A 17,201-nucleotide genomic window follows, 5' to 3' on the forward strand; every position below is an offset into this window, starting at 1 on the left:
TATTTTTTAAACTTTTGTATAATATCTTGTAATACCTAATAAATTTATTATTTAATTTATAACTTAATTAATTTATTTTAATATCCTTTACAGCTAGGGAGATTATATTATTTTCTAAAAAAGTTAATCTTTTTAATTATTTTGGGTTATAATAGTTTTTTATATATTTTCTAATAAATTTAAGTTTTATTTTTATTTCTTTATATAAATTTTAAAGTTATTACTTTTAACTATGATAATTAAATTAATTAGTTCTTAAATTATTATATATTTAATAAGTAAGTAGGTTAAATAAGTAAGTAACATATTTTTCTTTTTAACGTATAGGTTAACCCTCCCTGCCTAGCCTATATGTTAAAAAGGTCTCCTCCTAATTATTAAATTTATCCTTAAATAACTTAAGAACTACTTAATAATTACTTATATTCTATAAATATAGCTTTAAATATAATATAAAAAATAAATAAAAACTTAATCTTAGAAATGTAAGTAATAAAATATTTATATATTTATATTTATAATTAACTTATATTTCTCCTATTATATTATCTTATAACCTAATCTGATTTATTATTAACCTATTAAGCTAGCCTTAGTCTACTAATATGTATAGTTTTTCCTTAAATACTAAAACCTTCTTTTCTTAATTTACCTTTCTCCCCCTTTTTGTTATGATTCGTGCCCGTAACAGCGCTATAAGGCTTCTATAAGGCAGCTGTAGCACACCTATGATTGCTTGCGTAGCGATTATGGCCCGATCTTTTGTCCTGTGGTTTAACGGCTTGTGCAATCGTTATAATATACTTAAGCTATAACTATACCTTTATTACTTTTGTATTTATAAGAAAAGTTTAATCTGTTTTAAGATTTATTAACTAATTTAAATAACTTAACGTGTTTGATAAGTGAGTGGGTCATCCAAGTGAGTGAGTCAATCTTATTTCCACCTTAAACCCGGGGTTTAAAAAATTCTTTAAAAATTCAAACTAAGCCTAAATTGGCTGTAATTCTAGTAGCGTATATATAAGTCTTAAAATATATTATATAAAACTTTTTAAGATTTTTAGAAAAATTCTATACAGCTATAAACCTTAAAACCTATTTATACTGTATTTATACTGTATAATTAAGCTTTACTATATAAAATAAAATAGCTAAAAATCTTAAAAAAATATTTTATAATAAGGTTAATTATACTATTCTTAAAAATATTTTTTTTAAACTTTTATCTATTTTATTTAGAATAAAAAGATACTATAGGGTAGGTTTTTTAATACTATACAGTGCAGTGACTCACTTACTTGTCTGACCCACTCACTTATCAAACACGTTATTAATAGTTTTAAGAAAATATCACTCTGTTCCGTCCTAAGTGTCCAGCCGTTCCTGTGAGGGCTGAAAAATCAACCGCTTGTCTGATGGACTATGGGGTACCTCGTTACCCCGATCATCAAATGCAGGTGTTGTACCCTCTCAATGGATCATGGGCAAAAGCCGACTTCTTGGGCTACGTCATGTTGCTCCCATTGCCCCACACGACTCCGCGTCCTGTCTTTTGGACACAGGGTTCTCAAGCAGGGGACGAAAAGTAATAAGTACGAATTTACACATTCCATAGGAGTAACCATAAACAATACGTACTGGCAATGCTATGCTAGATCGCTAGGCTGAATTATTTTGAGGATTTCTCAACTTGTATGCCAGATATATTAGTGTTATTGGATGACTAAGTAATGGGTCGGTTGTCACCTTGTGTAGAGGAGAACGCGATACGCGACACGCATCGCGCAATGTGTCCCGCCTAAATTAGTCAACAGGCGTCTGTTTGCACAGTTAAGCTCAGCCACATTCAAACACAGTGCTTCTACAAACAGCGCACACACCTCTGGTACCGTTTGCTCTGGTCCCGCGCTCAAACATTAACGCGCTTGGACTTCGGTCTCATCTCCGAGGCAAATGATACGCATGGCTCTCCCCATGCTAGCCATAGCAATTGGACATAGCATGGGCCTACCACGACCGAGACGCGGGGGCCCATAGGGACACGCCTAGGCGCCTCTCCACTTCTGCACGCGTAGACGTTCGGATTATGTCGGCCCCCAATTTGGCACAACTCCACAACTGCATTTCTCAGGGGCTGCGGCTATTGCTGCCATTGCTAACCACAACCGTAGTTTTCAGGGGTTGCCGTTATGGCGCAGACGGCATTTCCTGATGATGTGCTTCCGCCGGAGGGCACGTACGACTCGCGAGAGGCTCTACTCACGGCTATCAATGAATGGGCAGCACCAAGAGGATACGCGTTCGTAACTGGGAGATCGTCGCGATCAACCAGCGGCAGGCAGATTATCACATGCGCATGTGATCGATGGTGTCGGCCACCAAGCGCCTCAAGGGACCGCCAGCGCAAGACTACTACGCGAGGAACCAACTGCCGGTTCTCTATCATCGCGAAGGAATCCCTAGATAAGACGACTTGGTCTTTAAGGCATCGTCCGGGTCCACAATTTTCTTCACACAACCATGAACCAAGTTGGCACAAATCGGCGCACCCAGTCCATCGGCAGCTCTCGGATGTGGACAGGTCAACAATCAGCCGCCTTACGAACGCTGGTGTAGCGCCAAAAGATATCAGGACTTATATTCGCCAGAACTCGAATACCATTGCAACCCAGCAAGATATCTACAACCGTATCGCAGATAGCAAACGAGAGCTCTGTGAGGGTCAGAGCACTATACATGCTTTTGCTAACCAGCTAGACAAGGAAGGGTTCTGGAACCGGATGCAGCTTGACTCAGATAACCGAATCACGGCGGTGTTGTTCGCCCATCCGGAGTCATTGGCATACTTGAAGGCTTACCCAGATCTACTTTTCTTGGACTGCACATACAAAACGAACAAATACGGAATGCCGCTGCTTGATATGATTGGTGTTGATGCCTGTCAGCGATCCTTCTGTATCGCCTTCGCATTCCTTAATGGCGAGGCTGAGCAGGACTTCATATGGGCCTTGGACCGGCTCAGGTCCCTGTATGAACTCTGCAACACAAGGTTTCCATCTGTTATTCTGACTGACCGTGATAAGGCCTGTATGAACGCTGTAGAGAGCTGCTTTCCGTCTTCGATCTCTCTGCTATGCCTGTGGCATGCGAATAAGGCGGTCCTCCGCTATTGCCAGCCAACATTCGTACACCATAAGCAAGGGTCTGAGGCCTATCAGCAAGGTCTGAGCGACTGGAATGACTTTTTCAACCACTGGCATTCGATTATGAGGCCGTCAGATGAACAGGCATTTGACCAGCGCGTACAAGAGCTTGAAAAGCGCTATCTGCCTCAATATCTCGAAGAGGTTGGCTACATCAAGTCCAACTGGCTCGATCCGTACAAGAAAAAGCTTGTTAAGGCCTGGGTCGACCAGCACCCTCACTTTGGTAATGTGGTCACCTCACGGGTTGAGGGTATCCATGGGCTCCTTAAGAGCCACCTCAAGAAATCTACGCTAGATCTCTTCGAGGCGTGGAGAGCTATGAAACATGCGCTTCTTAATTAATTATCTGAGCTGCGCTCCAACCAAGTCAGGCAGCAAATGCGAATACCAATTGAGCTCTCTGGATCACTATATAGTGCCATACGTGGCTGGATATCTCACGAGGCTTTACGCAAAGTTGAAGAACAGCGGAAGCGGCTTATGAAAGAAGACCTGCCTAGTTGTACCGGTACATTCTCTCGATCCCACGGCCTCCCTTGCGCCCATATTCTCAAGGCTCTACAAGAGCAAGGCCAAACCCTTCGCTTGGAGCATTTTCACCCGCATTGGCATTTGAGTCGTCATGGTGTTCATCAGGTGCTATTGGAGCCTCGCCACCGATCTAATCGAATAGCTGCCAATTCTACCACAAGTAAATCGCAATCGAGCACTCAGAGAGAACCAAGTGCATTCGAGGCAGTTCAGGCAGCAGCGCAGCCAAAAGCACGACCTACATGCAGTAGATGCCACAAATTAGGACACAAGATGACGTCAAAGGCATGCCCTCAACGGTACGAGGGGATTTTGTATTTGTCATCATCGTCAGCACAGGTAGAAGCAATGCCAGTGGCACTCTCGCCAGCATTATCCGGGGAAGCACGACCAGCAGCAGCAGTATCTGCATCTGTATCATCTTTGCAGGAAGGGGAACCACTGGAAGACCCATCATCAGGATTATCCGGACATGCTGGGTCTGGCAGGGATGATACTAGCTGCATTGTCGTTAGTATAGAGACAGCAGCATCATCGGCAGTGTCATCAGCAAAACCATCGACACAGGGAGGGAAGTCGCCAGTAGCATCATCTTCAACAGCATCAGTGGCGCCGACACTAAGATATGATGACCCACAAGCCATCTATCGGAGATATGTTGCTGCTCGAGATGCTTGGTATAAGGCGCAGCCTCGTGGTAGCGTCAAAACTAACCAGCAGTATCGGAGGGCGTTAGGTCTACCTTTGCGGTATGACAAAGCAAGCTACCAGTGGTGTCTTGACTGGAAGCAGATGGGCAAACTCTGTACGACACCCACCGGATCTAGAGATTGGATGGAGTAAGGAAGAGATGATGGCGTACCTGGATTGGAGTAAAGCAGAAGATGATCGGGTGGAGGCTCAGGTAGCGGCAGAGATGGAAAGTAATCCATTTTCTAGCAGAAGAGGCATGCGCGACATCTGGGAGGCGGCTGAGAATGATGGATAAGAGCAGCAGGAATTGTATTCAGCTTGATAATTAGGAATCATTGCAGTTCTGAATCTCGGGATTCTGAAACCCGCCAGCCTCAAAACTCGAAATGCAGTTGTGGAGTTGTGCCAAATTGGGGGCTGACATAATCCGCACGCCTACGCGTGCAGAAGTGGAGAGGCGCCTAGGCGTGTCCCTATGGGCCCCCCTTGGGCAAGCCTCCCATTTCTTAGTCATCAATATGGAGAAAGGGGGGGAACTAAGTTGATCCGCCTCTAGCGCGATTTCCACGGCGGCAGGGCCTATCTCGTTTCAATGTTTTTTTTCTCCAGACATTTTATGAAGAATTGTTCTGACTGCTTATCACTACCCTCTTCCCGTACACTTGGACTAATCAATCAGACTCGATGGAAGGAATAGAGAGGCTGCAGAAGCTGTTGGAGGAAGAATAGCGCCGACGCGAAACCGCCGAAAATCGTGCCACCGAAGGATGACAAAAACGCGGGGCCACCAAAAGACGCGCAACCGCATCGCAACCACTATCACTCAATCCATACCTTGAGACCTGCCATACGCTTTGTCTAGCTATCGATGTTGTCACCGATCCGTCCCTCACGACCCAAGACGATACGACTAATCCGACCGGCCGCTTCTACCCTCATCGAATCGTCCCTTGGGATGCATTCCCAACAAAGCAAGAAAAAGATTGGGCCGACTTGGCCTTTAGTCCCTCGTTCGCCGCCTAGTCCTCTTTTCCGTCTCGACACCAGCTAGAATACGTGGGGTCTTTGCTTCATCCGATCAGTAGCGAGATTGACCTTAGAAACAGTGAACAGGACGTGGTAGAGAACGCAGTTCAGAAGCTTGTGGATGCTACATTTGCCGATCCAACCCTGAGAAGCCACCTTGGTCTCAAAGGAATACTGACGTTTGAGAGTCATACCAATCTTGGAACCGCCGACGAGTCTCTTTCTGAATCTATGGACTAAGTCTCCAATGGCTTGAGACCATCGGCCCGAACATCGAGGCGTCGGAAAGCGCGGGGGAAAGGCAATCGGGCAGATCAGTTCTGTATATCCCGAACGTCAGACGGCCAGAGGTTCCCAACAGTCGCAATCGAGTACAAAGCGCCCCATAAATTGAGTTGCGATCAGGTTGCTACAGGACTAGTCGGAGAAACCCAGCCCGACCGCGATGTGATCAATCAGGAGGGCGAGGGTTTCGAAGCTAGGTGACTCACCACCGTCGTGAAAACGCAGCTCTTCTCGTACATGGTTGGCAAAGGTACGCAGTATGGCTACGTCTGTACAGGGATGACGTACATCTTCTTGCACATACCAAGGGATCCCTCCTGCGTCTACTACTCTGTTTGCATACCGAGTCTAGATGTTGAAGACGATGACGAGAACCGACTTCATCGGACGGCTGTGGCGCAAGTTTACGCCTTTGTACTCCAAGCTATTTGATCGCCACTGCCGTCTCAGGCGTGGCACAACGCTGCAGATCAACTCGATACATGGGCTGTAGAGCACGACGACGTGCTCAGAAGCATCCCTGCGACGCTCCGCAAAGCAAAGCGCACCACACCATACAGAGCACAACGATGGAAAGGTTTCACACGCTCGCCGATCCGAACGCGTTCGCAATGCCTGCCTATCGAAGTTAAGAAGGTTCAATCCAGCGACGACGATAACGAAGATGACGAAAGCCCTTCTCCAACACCGAATCTAACCGGTCGATCATTAGTCGAATCGAGAGGCACGAGTTCGAGTGAAACACAAGTGCAAGGAAGAGTGTCCGATACACAAGGGAATGCGGACAAGCGACAAAATATACGAGACCGGCCATACTGCACCCATGCATGTCTGCGTGGAATTGCTTCCGGCGGCCCTCTAGATGAGAGGTGCCCTAACATCGCGGACCATGGCAAGGCACATATCGACCGACAGAGCTTTGTTGCCCTCTTGCGCGATCAACTGGCAACTGATCGTGGTGATGATGCTGATTGTACGCCGCTTGGCATCTCGGGATCGCGAGGGTCCCTCTTCAAGCTATGCCTGTCATTGCGTGGTTACACACTCGTGGCTAAAGGTGTAGAGGCAATGGATGCAAGACATCTACGGCACGAAAATAAGATGTACGATCATGTTTGGTCACTTCAGGGCACCTTCGTACCAGTCTGCCTGGGTATAGTTGACCTTATCAAGCCGTATTACTTCGACAGTGGCGTATATGTACATTTTTTGCTACTCAGTTATGGCGGTCGGCCTGTCTTGCGAGAGATGAAAGAGGTTAGGCCGAATGTTGTCGACCAGATCATTGTAGTGCTCAAGCGACTTCACCAGTACCGAATCTTGCACCACGATGCGGAGCCACGCAACGTCCTGTATGATCGATCAAGCGGGGGATGCATGTTGGTAGACTTGATGCTGGCGGAGATTCATGATCGACAACCTCTTGGATCCATCAATTGTAACAGACAAAGCCGGAAAAGGAAGTCGGTGACGGGCAAGCATGTACCAGATGCCTTTTCCGTCGAGGTGCAATCTCTGCGGGCGAGTTTGGCTTGAAGATGTGCTACTTCCTGGGAAGTCGCATCAAGGGCGACGACAGGAGGCGTATGGCTGCCCTTGCCCGTTGGCCAACACAAAGAAACTGAGCGTCTTAAGGCAAGACTCCCTCCATGTATTGTGTCTTGGCATGTTGGAAGGATCTCGCATATGCTTTCCCGTCACTTTGTTGCTCTTTCGGCTTTGTCTGTTACAATTAATGGATCCAAGAGGTTGATGTTTACTCACATTTACGGAAGACGGCTGTCTTGTTATGACAACTACACTGTTTAATTCAGAGTATTGCAATTGGTCTTGTCAGTACGGAAAGATTGCAAGTTAGTAAGCATAATGCTGTTTAATATCCCCGATGTCCCTCTTGCTAGATAACCGTAAATCTTCTGCAGCCCTTCCAGAAGGTCCTCTTTTATCCGCGTTGTTCATCAGATCTATACCTGGATAGTCTATCTATTTTACGTCGTTGCCAATTAGTCGACAAGTCATCTGGCATGGACACACCTGATATCGTGCATGATGTTGATGCAGTGCTGATGATCAGCTAGGGAAAAATTATGGGATCAATTCCGGCCCATGATCCGGGAGCCCATTTCTGCAGCAGGAGGAAACCGCAGCTCGATAGAAGAATTCGCAATCAAGAGGTCTTTCGTTAAGGTAGACATGAACACTGTGGAAAGTGAAAATTGAACTGCTTAAAGAGAGGGGACGGATTTACAGAGGAGCCTAGCGTAGCTTGGCCTGAGCCCCGGTGCGGAACCGCTGAGGGAGCCGAACGGGAACGGGATTTGGTCTAAGCCCCGGTAAGAAACCGGGTCAACGGGGCCAAATTAATCGCAGCATCCTCCCACGGCCTCGCGCCGGCCGGCCCACATCTCACCGACTGTGGGTCGTTCCGGACGGAGCACGTCAGCCGCGCGCAAAGCAGGCACACGAGGGTCTGCGAACTTGATGCAAGTTAGAGATTCATGTTTCTGCAGAAGCGCGGTCAGCCCATCTCTTTCAGCTCTGAATCGCCGAACTTAACAACTGGTCCTCCAGTGGGCTCAAGCTCTTGCCCGACGATATACTACTACGCAGGTACGCCTTGCCACATAATATCACTGGAAGCTTTCTAAGCTCAACTGTGTACCATCTCTGCCCTTAGATAACACCTCGGTCCTTATAGGTAAATCCTAACATATGTATTAAGTCTATTACTATACCATCTCCGACTCATGTTCTTCTCACACCTACCTCATAAACTCGTCTCTACGCCATCTCAATATGTCTGCATCAAACAAAATTCCGTCTAGGGAATTACCCGTGCGTCTGTATTCGGTTAGAGTAGAATAAAGATAGGAACAACGTTGACCCAATTACTTGGGTACGAATGACAGTTAGGGACCATGGCTTCGACAGGATAAAGGCTGGAGGTTTGGTCGTAGGTTTAAGCGAAACCAGTAGTCTAAAGACGAGGTAACTTCGTTCGTTCCCTGATGTTTGTCGAGCTGGATCGCTTTCTGGTCATCTTGGCGCCGTTCAGATTGAGAAATTGCACGACCTCTAGATTATCCTCACGTAAAGTAGCCTATAGAGCAGTGCCGTATTGGCTGCCCTGCGCGTTGACGTCTGCTCCCTCTGTCGTCAGATCTCTTGCGGCCCCTGGGAGTCCAGCTAAACAAGCATAATACAGTCTGGGTGCTCCAGGAGGTCCTGATTTATGGTCCCACCGACGGTCGGCCTGATACAATCGACACCACCGTTGAAACGTTGTCTCGTCTTTTAAAAAATTAACTGTAACTCGAACGATTCCTTCAGAAGTCTCGACCGAAGCGGCGTATTCCGTCCAGTATTCTGCTGCATACCGTGCCATTGGAAAATCGGATCTGATTGTGCTGTGACTGCCCCTGATATCGGCAAGATAAGTCAGGCAGGTTTTGGTGATGACAATGCTTGCACTTTCGAGGTCGAACTGGGCTTGTTCAAGAAGATACTCTTTGACAGAGAAGTGAGCAAGATGAAGTTCGTCCACGGTCTCAGCGTCATTCGTGACTTCGGCGATTATCACCAAGCTGGGGCAGTATCGCAGGATGTCGGCTGCTTGAAATAGTCTGCGTTTAACGTTGAAACCTCGAGGCTCTTGATTTATCTCTGTGGTTATTACTTCGACGGCCTCTGGTAGTGTCAGAGGCCGCCTGGTGTGGACGAGAAACTGCAGGAGACGAATCGCGCTGCTCTTGTTTTGGACCATGCGGTAATATGTCTCATTCAGATCCCGGGGCAAAGACCTGAGAGCTATCTTGATGTCTTTCGGGCTCAGACATCTAGCGAAACTCTCTAGTTGACAAGCTGCCCATCTAAACCTGCGACGAATGTCAGAAGAATGTTTGACTTATATTCATGACCTGGGTCAAAACTTGCATCCCGTCGGCTCCATCTCCGATTTTGTCACGGATTCTGTCCAGAATATCTTGAGATAGGTTCCTATCCACGAAACCAGGCTTCTGTTCAAGCGTTGCCGTGACATAGGCGCGAATATCGGCGTTGACAACCTTCTTGTTACGTAAGACGCAATTACACTTATCAAAGAGAAGAGAGATCTTGCATCGTAAGTCTGCCTCTGGCCGGCCAGTCACGACAAGCTGGGTGTTACTGGATCTCAAGCCTCCGATCCAATGCAGAAGCTCTTCTCTCCCTATACACTCGTCTAAAGCGTCAATGATGATGAAAACCTTTCCAGCAGTTTGTATCATTGTGTCAACACAGGCTGATAAGGCATTCGTATCTGGTTGTCTCCGTCCATCATGTGAAGTGAAAAGACTATCAAGTCTTCTCGCGGCTTCGTTCCCGGTATGATAAAGCTGAACTGCCAGCGAGCGTAGGAGATTCTCCAGTTTCTGTTTCCTGGCATCGTTAAAGTCAAAGAAGAAGGCAAGCGTAGTGTGGGTGTCTATTTGCAGAAGATGATCCAGAATCGTCGTACTCAGAATGGTCTTGCCAGCCCCTGCCAGCCCGTAGAGCCACAGGTGCCAGCGTGTTCCAACTGTCCACTCCCGGAAGGCGGGACTGTTTAGAAGCCAGGTCCCGGTGCCGGGATGACGTCGTTCTCTTGCCAAGTTGGCATTGGTTGAATAATCTGGCGGGGACAGCCATCCCTCGACCTTGGCGAAACGATGGTCAGATGCCATGCTCATCACTGCATGTTTGGTTTCGTTCCTGTGGATTCGACTGTTTAGGGTCAGAAGAGGAAGCATGAGCTAGCATTATGATGCTAACTAGAACCGAGGACTTCGCTAATAGGCTTCTCGGCCTCGACCTTACTGGGAGGAATCTGGCGCAGGAGATCTTTGGCATACGCCGCTGCGGGGAATGTGCAAGAGTGCGTACTACAATGAACTTCGCTAAAAGATACGGGTTGTCCCTTTCTTTAAAGTAAGAGTAGAGAATCTCACATACAGGCTATTACCAACCTTACTTCGTATTCCTTAAATAACTAGGGTGAACATTCTCAGAACGTTCGACATACAGAACGAGGAATGGCTCGTTGTTAACGAGAATATTGTGTCTTTGAACGTCAGCAACTTAGTGGTGCGCGGTTATAAGCATGGCGAAGTGCAGCAATTTCTATGGTCATTCCCGAACCTACAAGAACTTGTTTTATGTCCCGAGTCTGGAGGACAGGCCAGTGGCCAAAAAATAGCCCTACAGTCTTTGAAATGGACTTTAGAGAATGACTTGATCGATTTTGTTTGTCAACACCAGCTGCAGCAACTGGCATTACGCAATGTAACGCTGTTCAGTGGCACTTGGAAGTCCTTCTTCAATCGTATCGCGCGTCTTTCTAATCAAACGCTTCAGTCAGCTGTCTGCATAAAGACGAGCGGCATTCGCATCAGTTTGAGTGAAGCTGCCAGATCACGCAAGTGCTGGCCTAACAGCGATGCCAGTGTTTTGAATCCACGAGTATTATTTGGCAAGTGTAACAAAGACCGAGTATATAGTTTGGACAAGCGCGACTTTTGGCTTGCAGAATGAAATCGAAATACCTAAGGCTAGATTATAATTTAAGACAGTTATCTAAGTTTGTATCCCTTGAGTTGTGTTGAACCTCCCGCCAGGTCACAGTAGGGGGTTACAGCCAATTAAAATGCGTCAATTAAAAGATACCTGTCGCCCCCCCATTTCAGCCTGTGATAGAAGTACCGGCAATCTCTCGAGTTACAAATCGCTACATCACACTGCTCACGTTCCCAATCTATTAAGAGGTTCCACCCATGTACCTCCTAGAAGATGGTGGGCATGTGGGGCCTGGTACGGCCGGGAGGTTCAACACAACTTTTTTGTTTGTTTTGTTTGTTTGTATATTTTTCGTCTGGGTGGCTGTAACGAAGCCAGATCTCCTACTGGAGCAAAAGACGTGCTGAGCTAGCTAGGTACAGGGAAACCCCGCTTCCTTCACCATCCAGCATACCAATGGCACAAAAGGTGCTGTATTTCTCAAGCCCGTCACCCGTCAGCGGGTTCGGGGGCAATCTATTGTCGAACTTTTTCCACCGACCAGAATTCTCTCGCGCATCACTACATCTGCCGACGCAGTCCACAATCTCCAGTAACCAAGTTGTAGCTCGTAGTCGACTGTCGCGGCGGCAGGGAAAAACCTCGGGAAGGAATCAGAGGCCGACGGTGCGGCTTGCCTTCAAAGGAGAAAAACCCATCGCAATCGGCGTCGTTGATCGGGAGGATGTCGCTACCGATGCCATGGGCATCGTCCTCCGATATCTAAGGCGTTCTGGTTCTGAGGTGCCGCCATTAGATCCGACAAAGGTGTTGTCAGAGAAGGCGAACTCTCCAAAATTCCTTCTCTGAAAACTGCTGTTAGGGAGCCGATAGCATCCCCGCAGTTTTGTGTGGTCGCGTGGCCTGCAGAAAATCCCGCTCCTAACACGGCACTAACAGTGCGTGCCAAGAAAGAATTTTTACAGGGGAGAGTGGTTCAACACAACTCAAGGGATACTTACTCAAGTGTAGGGTAGTCATGAAGTATATGCTGAGTCAGAAAACGCTGTAGCTTTTTCTGACTAAGCTGTTATCTTAGTCACGTGCCTCCATTTCTGGTGACCTGCTGCTTAAGTAACTCATCGATGTTGTCTGAAGCCGGGTCCAGCTCGTTCTCCTCCCATAGAAACCCGCCAGTATCCGAAACGCTGCCATTAAAAACCTTCTCTAAAACTCGATCTTCAAAGGACTTTCCTGCTTCACATAGGTTCCTCATATACTCATCATCAAGTAGACTGCGGAATGCATTCGCCTCCTTGGTAAATTCTTCGCGATAGAGATTGGTCCAGTTTTGTTTTTTAATCCCGAAAGGATTTTTTGAGTCCAAGAGGATAAAGGGGAGCAACCCATCGTGTGATTTGCAGATAGAATTCCATTGTCTGCCCTCTTGAATATGGTCTTTCAGCCGATCTTTCGTCATACAGTGATCAGCTGCAAGTTTGTCAAGAAAGCCTGGTTTAAGCTGCTTTTGTATAGGCCCCTTTACCGTGTCAGCTTCACGAGCTAGTTTTCTTTGAGTGAGCCGAAGTCCGAACTTCGATAACTTTGTTCTGCCTTCAAAGAATTTCACTGATTGCACTGACTGGTTTAGCTTGTCTTTAGTCTTGTCGATATGGACGGTGGCCTCTTCATTCTTCCAATCCTTTACCAGAGTAATGAACTGTTGTATGGCCATTGTGCTACGCACGGCAGCAACTTGCTTGTATACATTCAACTCTGCAGTCGAGGGATGTTGGTGGTCGATTTGTATTCGACGATAAGGTATCTCTGATAGGCCTTGCTCGATCTCGACTAACTCTCGCTGGGGTGTGGTGTTGGTGCGTGTCAATCTTTTAGGCGCGACTTGGGAGAGTTGCTGATGTGCTTTCCGTTTGTTGGCTTGCGCCAATTCCTGTGGGGAGGCAGTGGTTTGGCCGTACTTTTTCCCAATAGCATACATGCCATCCTCGGTACACGCAGTGACCTTGCTAAAGTCAATTTTCTCCCCAGGGGGTACGTAGTTAATGGAATGAGCGGCGCAATGTCCAAAATTGATGATCGCATGTTGCTGTCCCGGTAAGGTGTAGAAGGCTTCCCCACGTCCGACGGCTGCAACGATATAATCTATGCCCTCCTTCTTGAGCCTGGAGGGAGCTAGAAGAAGAGATTGGTGCGAAACAAACTGGTCGCATTTGCAACACCTCCAGTTTGCTTCGACAAATGCATTAAACTTGGCTATGTGATGTTTTTCAATCGCTAGCCACAGTTTATACCCGGGTCCGAAGTAAACCTCGTTATAGGATCGAAAGTTTTTGATGTCTTCCCCATGTGTGCGGTTCCCGGAACCGGGACCACCAATGTGGTGATATGCGACATGCAGGTCCTTGAGGTCAGGGTTTCCCGTGATCTCAGGTCCAGGATCCAAACGCTCACCAGGAAGAATGTCGAGATTACCGATATAATACGGAATATCTTCTTGGGGAGGATCTAAGGCGTACTTTTCAAATATTGACTCGATTTCGGTAAGTGTTGGCCGCTTACATTCAGCAGTGAAACCCTCCCAGTTGATCGGAGGTCGGCTACTCGAGACGTAGATCCTTGCGTACCCCTCACCTTTCGGACCTGCCTCATACCGAGTGCTCGTAGTCTGCCACTTTTCATCAGTCGTCTTGACCCTCTCTTGCATGTGGGCCAGGTCAACATTCCTGAGTGGAACAGAGGAGTGCTGTGAGTCACCCTCACCTTCCATCTCGGCAAGCCTGGGGACGAGCATTTCCATATCAGCGGGCGTGAGAGTGACCGTTGTCGCAGGAGGATCTGAGCGTGATCTATTGGATGGCGTGAACTGTATCATTGGTGGTGTGTTCGTTCTGGTATTCCGGTCGGCTCCTTCGCTAGCGGTATCGCTTCCTTCACTGGCTGGGCTGGGGGAGGGAGACTGTGTTTGTTGGTCGTTGGCGTGTTGGTCATCTCCATTCCCTGGTGAATGACCCTGCATTAGCGAGTTCGCTGCAACAGCGCAGAGAATGTCCATGGCTGATTCGAGCACTTGAACTAAACCGTCATCTGCATGAGGCTTTCTAGAATAGGTGCTTATGTCGCTGTCTACCGTTGGTGGAGGGTTGGCCCTATTGTCGGCCGCACAGGCCAGTGGCGACTGGCCAGCCCTGGCGACTGCCGTAGGACTTTGAGTGGGACTCCTTGGCGCCTGGTCGTCGACTGAAGGACTCTGAGAGCTAGCTGTGTCATTGGTCGCGGGATGCTGTGGCGAGCAAGAGTCAGTGATCATGTTGAGGCCTCCGTCATCGACGTCCAACATGGCTTCATCCTCGTCACATGCCCTACCAGAGTTTGCCGGCCATGTGATGTGAGTCGCAACAGAACCGGCTGGTGACGTGTCTGCGGCCGTGGAGGCCTCTGATGATTCAGTCACAGCCGAGTGGCTCCTTGCGAATGATCCACGCTCGGGGTTTGTATTTAGGCCGGCTCTTGCACTTTGCTTGGCTGGGCTCGGGGTCGTTGGTACGTAGACTGCGCCATGGACATTGATGTCGTTGCCTCCGTCCTTGGGTGAGTCAGGCGGACTATTTGTTGCGGCCAAATCATTCACAGTCATGGTCACACCCTTTGACCCGACGGGCTGTTGGTCGTCAGATGTCTGTGCAGGCCGTGACCATGAGATCTCGCTTGCCTGAGATTCTGACGCGACCTCTTGCTCAGAGATTCCGAGTTGTATATCGATATGCCGCTCGCATGGCGTCTCGGATCGGCTGTCCATCTGTAGGGAATTCGTCACTTTGTCCATGACTTGTTCATTGCTGGGAACCATAGGATTCTGGGCATGAACCTGGGCCTCTTCTGTCTGCGATAGTATTACCTGCGCCAGGCCACTCAAATTATCCAATTCATCCAAGAATGTCACCAGTAGCTCAGCAACCGGAGTCTTGGGTTGCACTGCAACTTGCCTGATCGACTGGGAAAGCGTCTGTCGCTTTGTTTGAGGGGATTTATCGGGAACCTTGTGATGTAGTGCACTGAGACTCGAAGACAATTCCAGCACACCTGTGCATATTGAGACAATTGTCGAGACGAGAGGATTGTGTGTGGACATAGTGTTGCTGAGAAAGTTGGTGCGAGGCGGATGCGACTGGAGCCTCACGCTACTTATGTACCCGTTGCTTGCGGCTGGGAGATCCAAGCGCGCGGGGATGCTCGAACCAACTTGTATACGGTGCTGCATTATCACCTGACTGATAAGATCTTCCCGCGTCATGCAATACGCCACAACATTGTGGCGGTGCTGCGCTAGGCCACTTTTAAGACTCTGATGCATCTCGCGACGCTGATATTCGCTAAAACACGGAATACCCCAAGCGCACTTTAGAGGTCGCTGCATTGGTTAAACTCTGCTGATTGGAATGAATGTTGACTTTGATCCAGCGGCAGTGATAACAACTAACCCTCGAACTTAGGTATACATTTCGATAAGTAGATAAAAATGACCAACGGGAAGAAGAAAAATTTGTGTGAGAACGAACACGACCCCGGCATTCCACTCTATAACCTGTCCTAGCCATTTCAACACCAGCGCCTCTACAATTTATTGATACTCCTCTTCAAAAAGGCTTTAAATGATGATCTCGCTTTCGGTAGGGTTGTCGAGCTTTTGCATGTCGTTGACATTGGCTTGAGAGTACTTCTCCATGTCAATAAGAGAGTTAGAGTATTGGCAACCATAGGCAATAGTATAAAGGAGATCTAATCAATGAATGGATTCATCGCTAAAAGAGGAGAAAGGATTAGAGCAGGTGGTTATCTGTTGAATTGCAGCAAAATATTTGGCGTCCCAGGCCCCTCCATCACGTATCTTGGTACAAGTGTAATTCCATGCTTCTTGGGTTCCTCTTGCCTCTAGCAAACCATTGCATCTTCTATTGCTATTATCCATTTCTCGAAACTCAGAACCTGCATTTTACAAACATGTAATCGTCTGTTGCAACCCATGGTATGGTATTGAAGGATTGTCGCTCGGATCGGATACTGTCGAGCTCTTCTATAGATAGCTTGAAGATGTAACTGCTATCTGGAACTCTTTTATCGTGCTTAGCCAAGAGTAAATGTAGTTGCTTATACCATTCCCCTTCGATTGGGCCTTGACTCTAGCCTATGAATCACCTTGTAAACTACTTTCAACCTCTTCTCAATTTTCTCCCATGGCCGTTGTTGATGAGAATCTCGGTTTCTGCCTTTTTTACCATTCGATCGCCTTATCGGCTGGGAGGTGATTTGAGCGTAGACATCAGCTCTTAGGTGAGAAATCTCGGCCTCTATCGTTTTGAGAAGTGAGTGGAGGTGATTATTATCTGCGGCCATGTCGATATGAGAAGTGTTGCAAAGGAGATGCGGTGTGTCATAAATTCAGGCGCACAGTGCATGCTTTGTACTCATCTCCAGCGTCTCCACACGCCACGTGCCGTGCCACACAGTAGCGAGACGAACTACGTACTTTACGTACCCGCTGAGACTGCAACAACTTCATCCAGTAACTAGATAGTTTTTCATCTCGGTCCTTGCTTTGACCTTTCTTGATGTCAGCACGTGGTGAAAGTACCCCTCCACGCTCGTCATCGGAGACGAGCTCATATTCTTGCTCGCTTTCATCAACATCCTGTTCGGCTCCCTAGTCATCGGCCAGCTGGCCTTGATCAACTTCCACACACTCTTCCTCTTCATCCCTCTTATCCTCGTTTCCTCTGTGATTTTGATCGAGGGTGCGAGCTAGATTATTAGCAGTATGGGTAAAGCAGAGAAAACTACCTAGACTAGAGTTGTCTCTTGAGGTATGGTAAATAAATACTCAGGAATCCCATACATGCTCTTCACCGCTACCAAACATCTTGTTAAGCCACT

The 17,201-nt window shown here is 47.6% G+C and overlaps 3 protein-coding genes across 3 annotated transcripts; 1 reads left to right on the top strand and 2 right to left on the bottom strand.

The window, feature by feature from the left end:
• The first annotated feature begins 5,545 nt into the window (after positions 1-5,545).
• On the top strand, positions 5,546-8,504 carry FOXG_13957 (uncharacterized protein). Its single transcript, XM_018394030.1, has 2 exons — positions 5,546-8,354; positions 8,443-8,504. The coding sequence occupies exon 1, from the start codon at positions 6,813-6,815 to the stop codon at positions 7,278-7,280; it is 468 nt and encodes a 155-aa protein (XP_018253431.1). The 5' UTR covers positions 5,546-6,812; the 3' UTR covers positions 7,281-8,354; positions 8,443-8,504.
• A 340-nt stretch (positions 8,505-8,844) lies between these two features.
• FOXG_13958 (uncharacterized protein) lies at positions 8,845-10,444 on the bottom strand (the record flags this gene model as incomplete). The annotated part of the gene is made up of 2 exons (XM_018394031.1): positions 8,845-9,593; positions 9,649-10,444. The coding sequence occupies 2 exons, from the start codon at positions 10,442-10,444 to the stop codon at positions 8,845-8,847; spliced, it is 1,545 nt and encodes a 514-aa protein (XP_018253432.1).
• A 1,907-nt stretch (positions 10,445-12,351) lies between these two features.
• Positions 12,352-15,402, bottom strand: FOXG_13959 (uncharacterized protein; the record flags this gene model as incomplete). Its single annotated transcript, XM_018394032.1, has 1 exon — positions 12,352-15,402. The coding sequence occupies one exon, from the start codon at positions 15,400-15,402 to the stop codon at positions 12,352-12,354; it is 3,051 nt and encodes a 1,016-aa protein (XP_018253433.1).
• Between the last annotated feature and the right edge of the window lie 1,799 nt (positions 15,403-17,201).

This window comes from Fusarium oxysporum, chromosome 6 (assembly GCF_000149955.1).
Source record: "Fusarium oxysporum f. sp. lycopersici 4287 chromosome 6, whole genome shotgun sequence".
NCBI classification, from domain to species: Eukaryota; Fungi; Ascomycota; class Sordariomycetes; order Hypocreales; family Nectriaceae; genus Fusarium; species Fusarium oxysporum.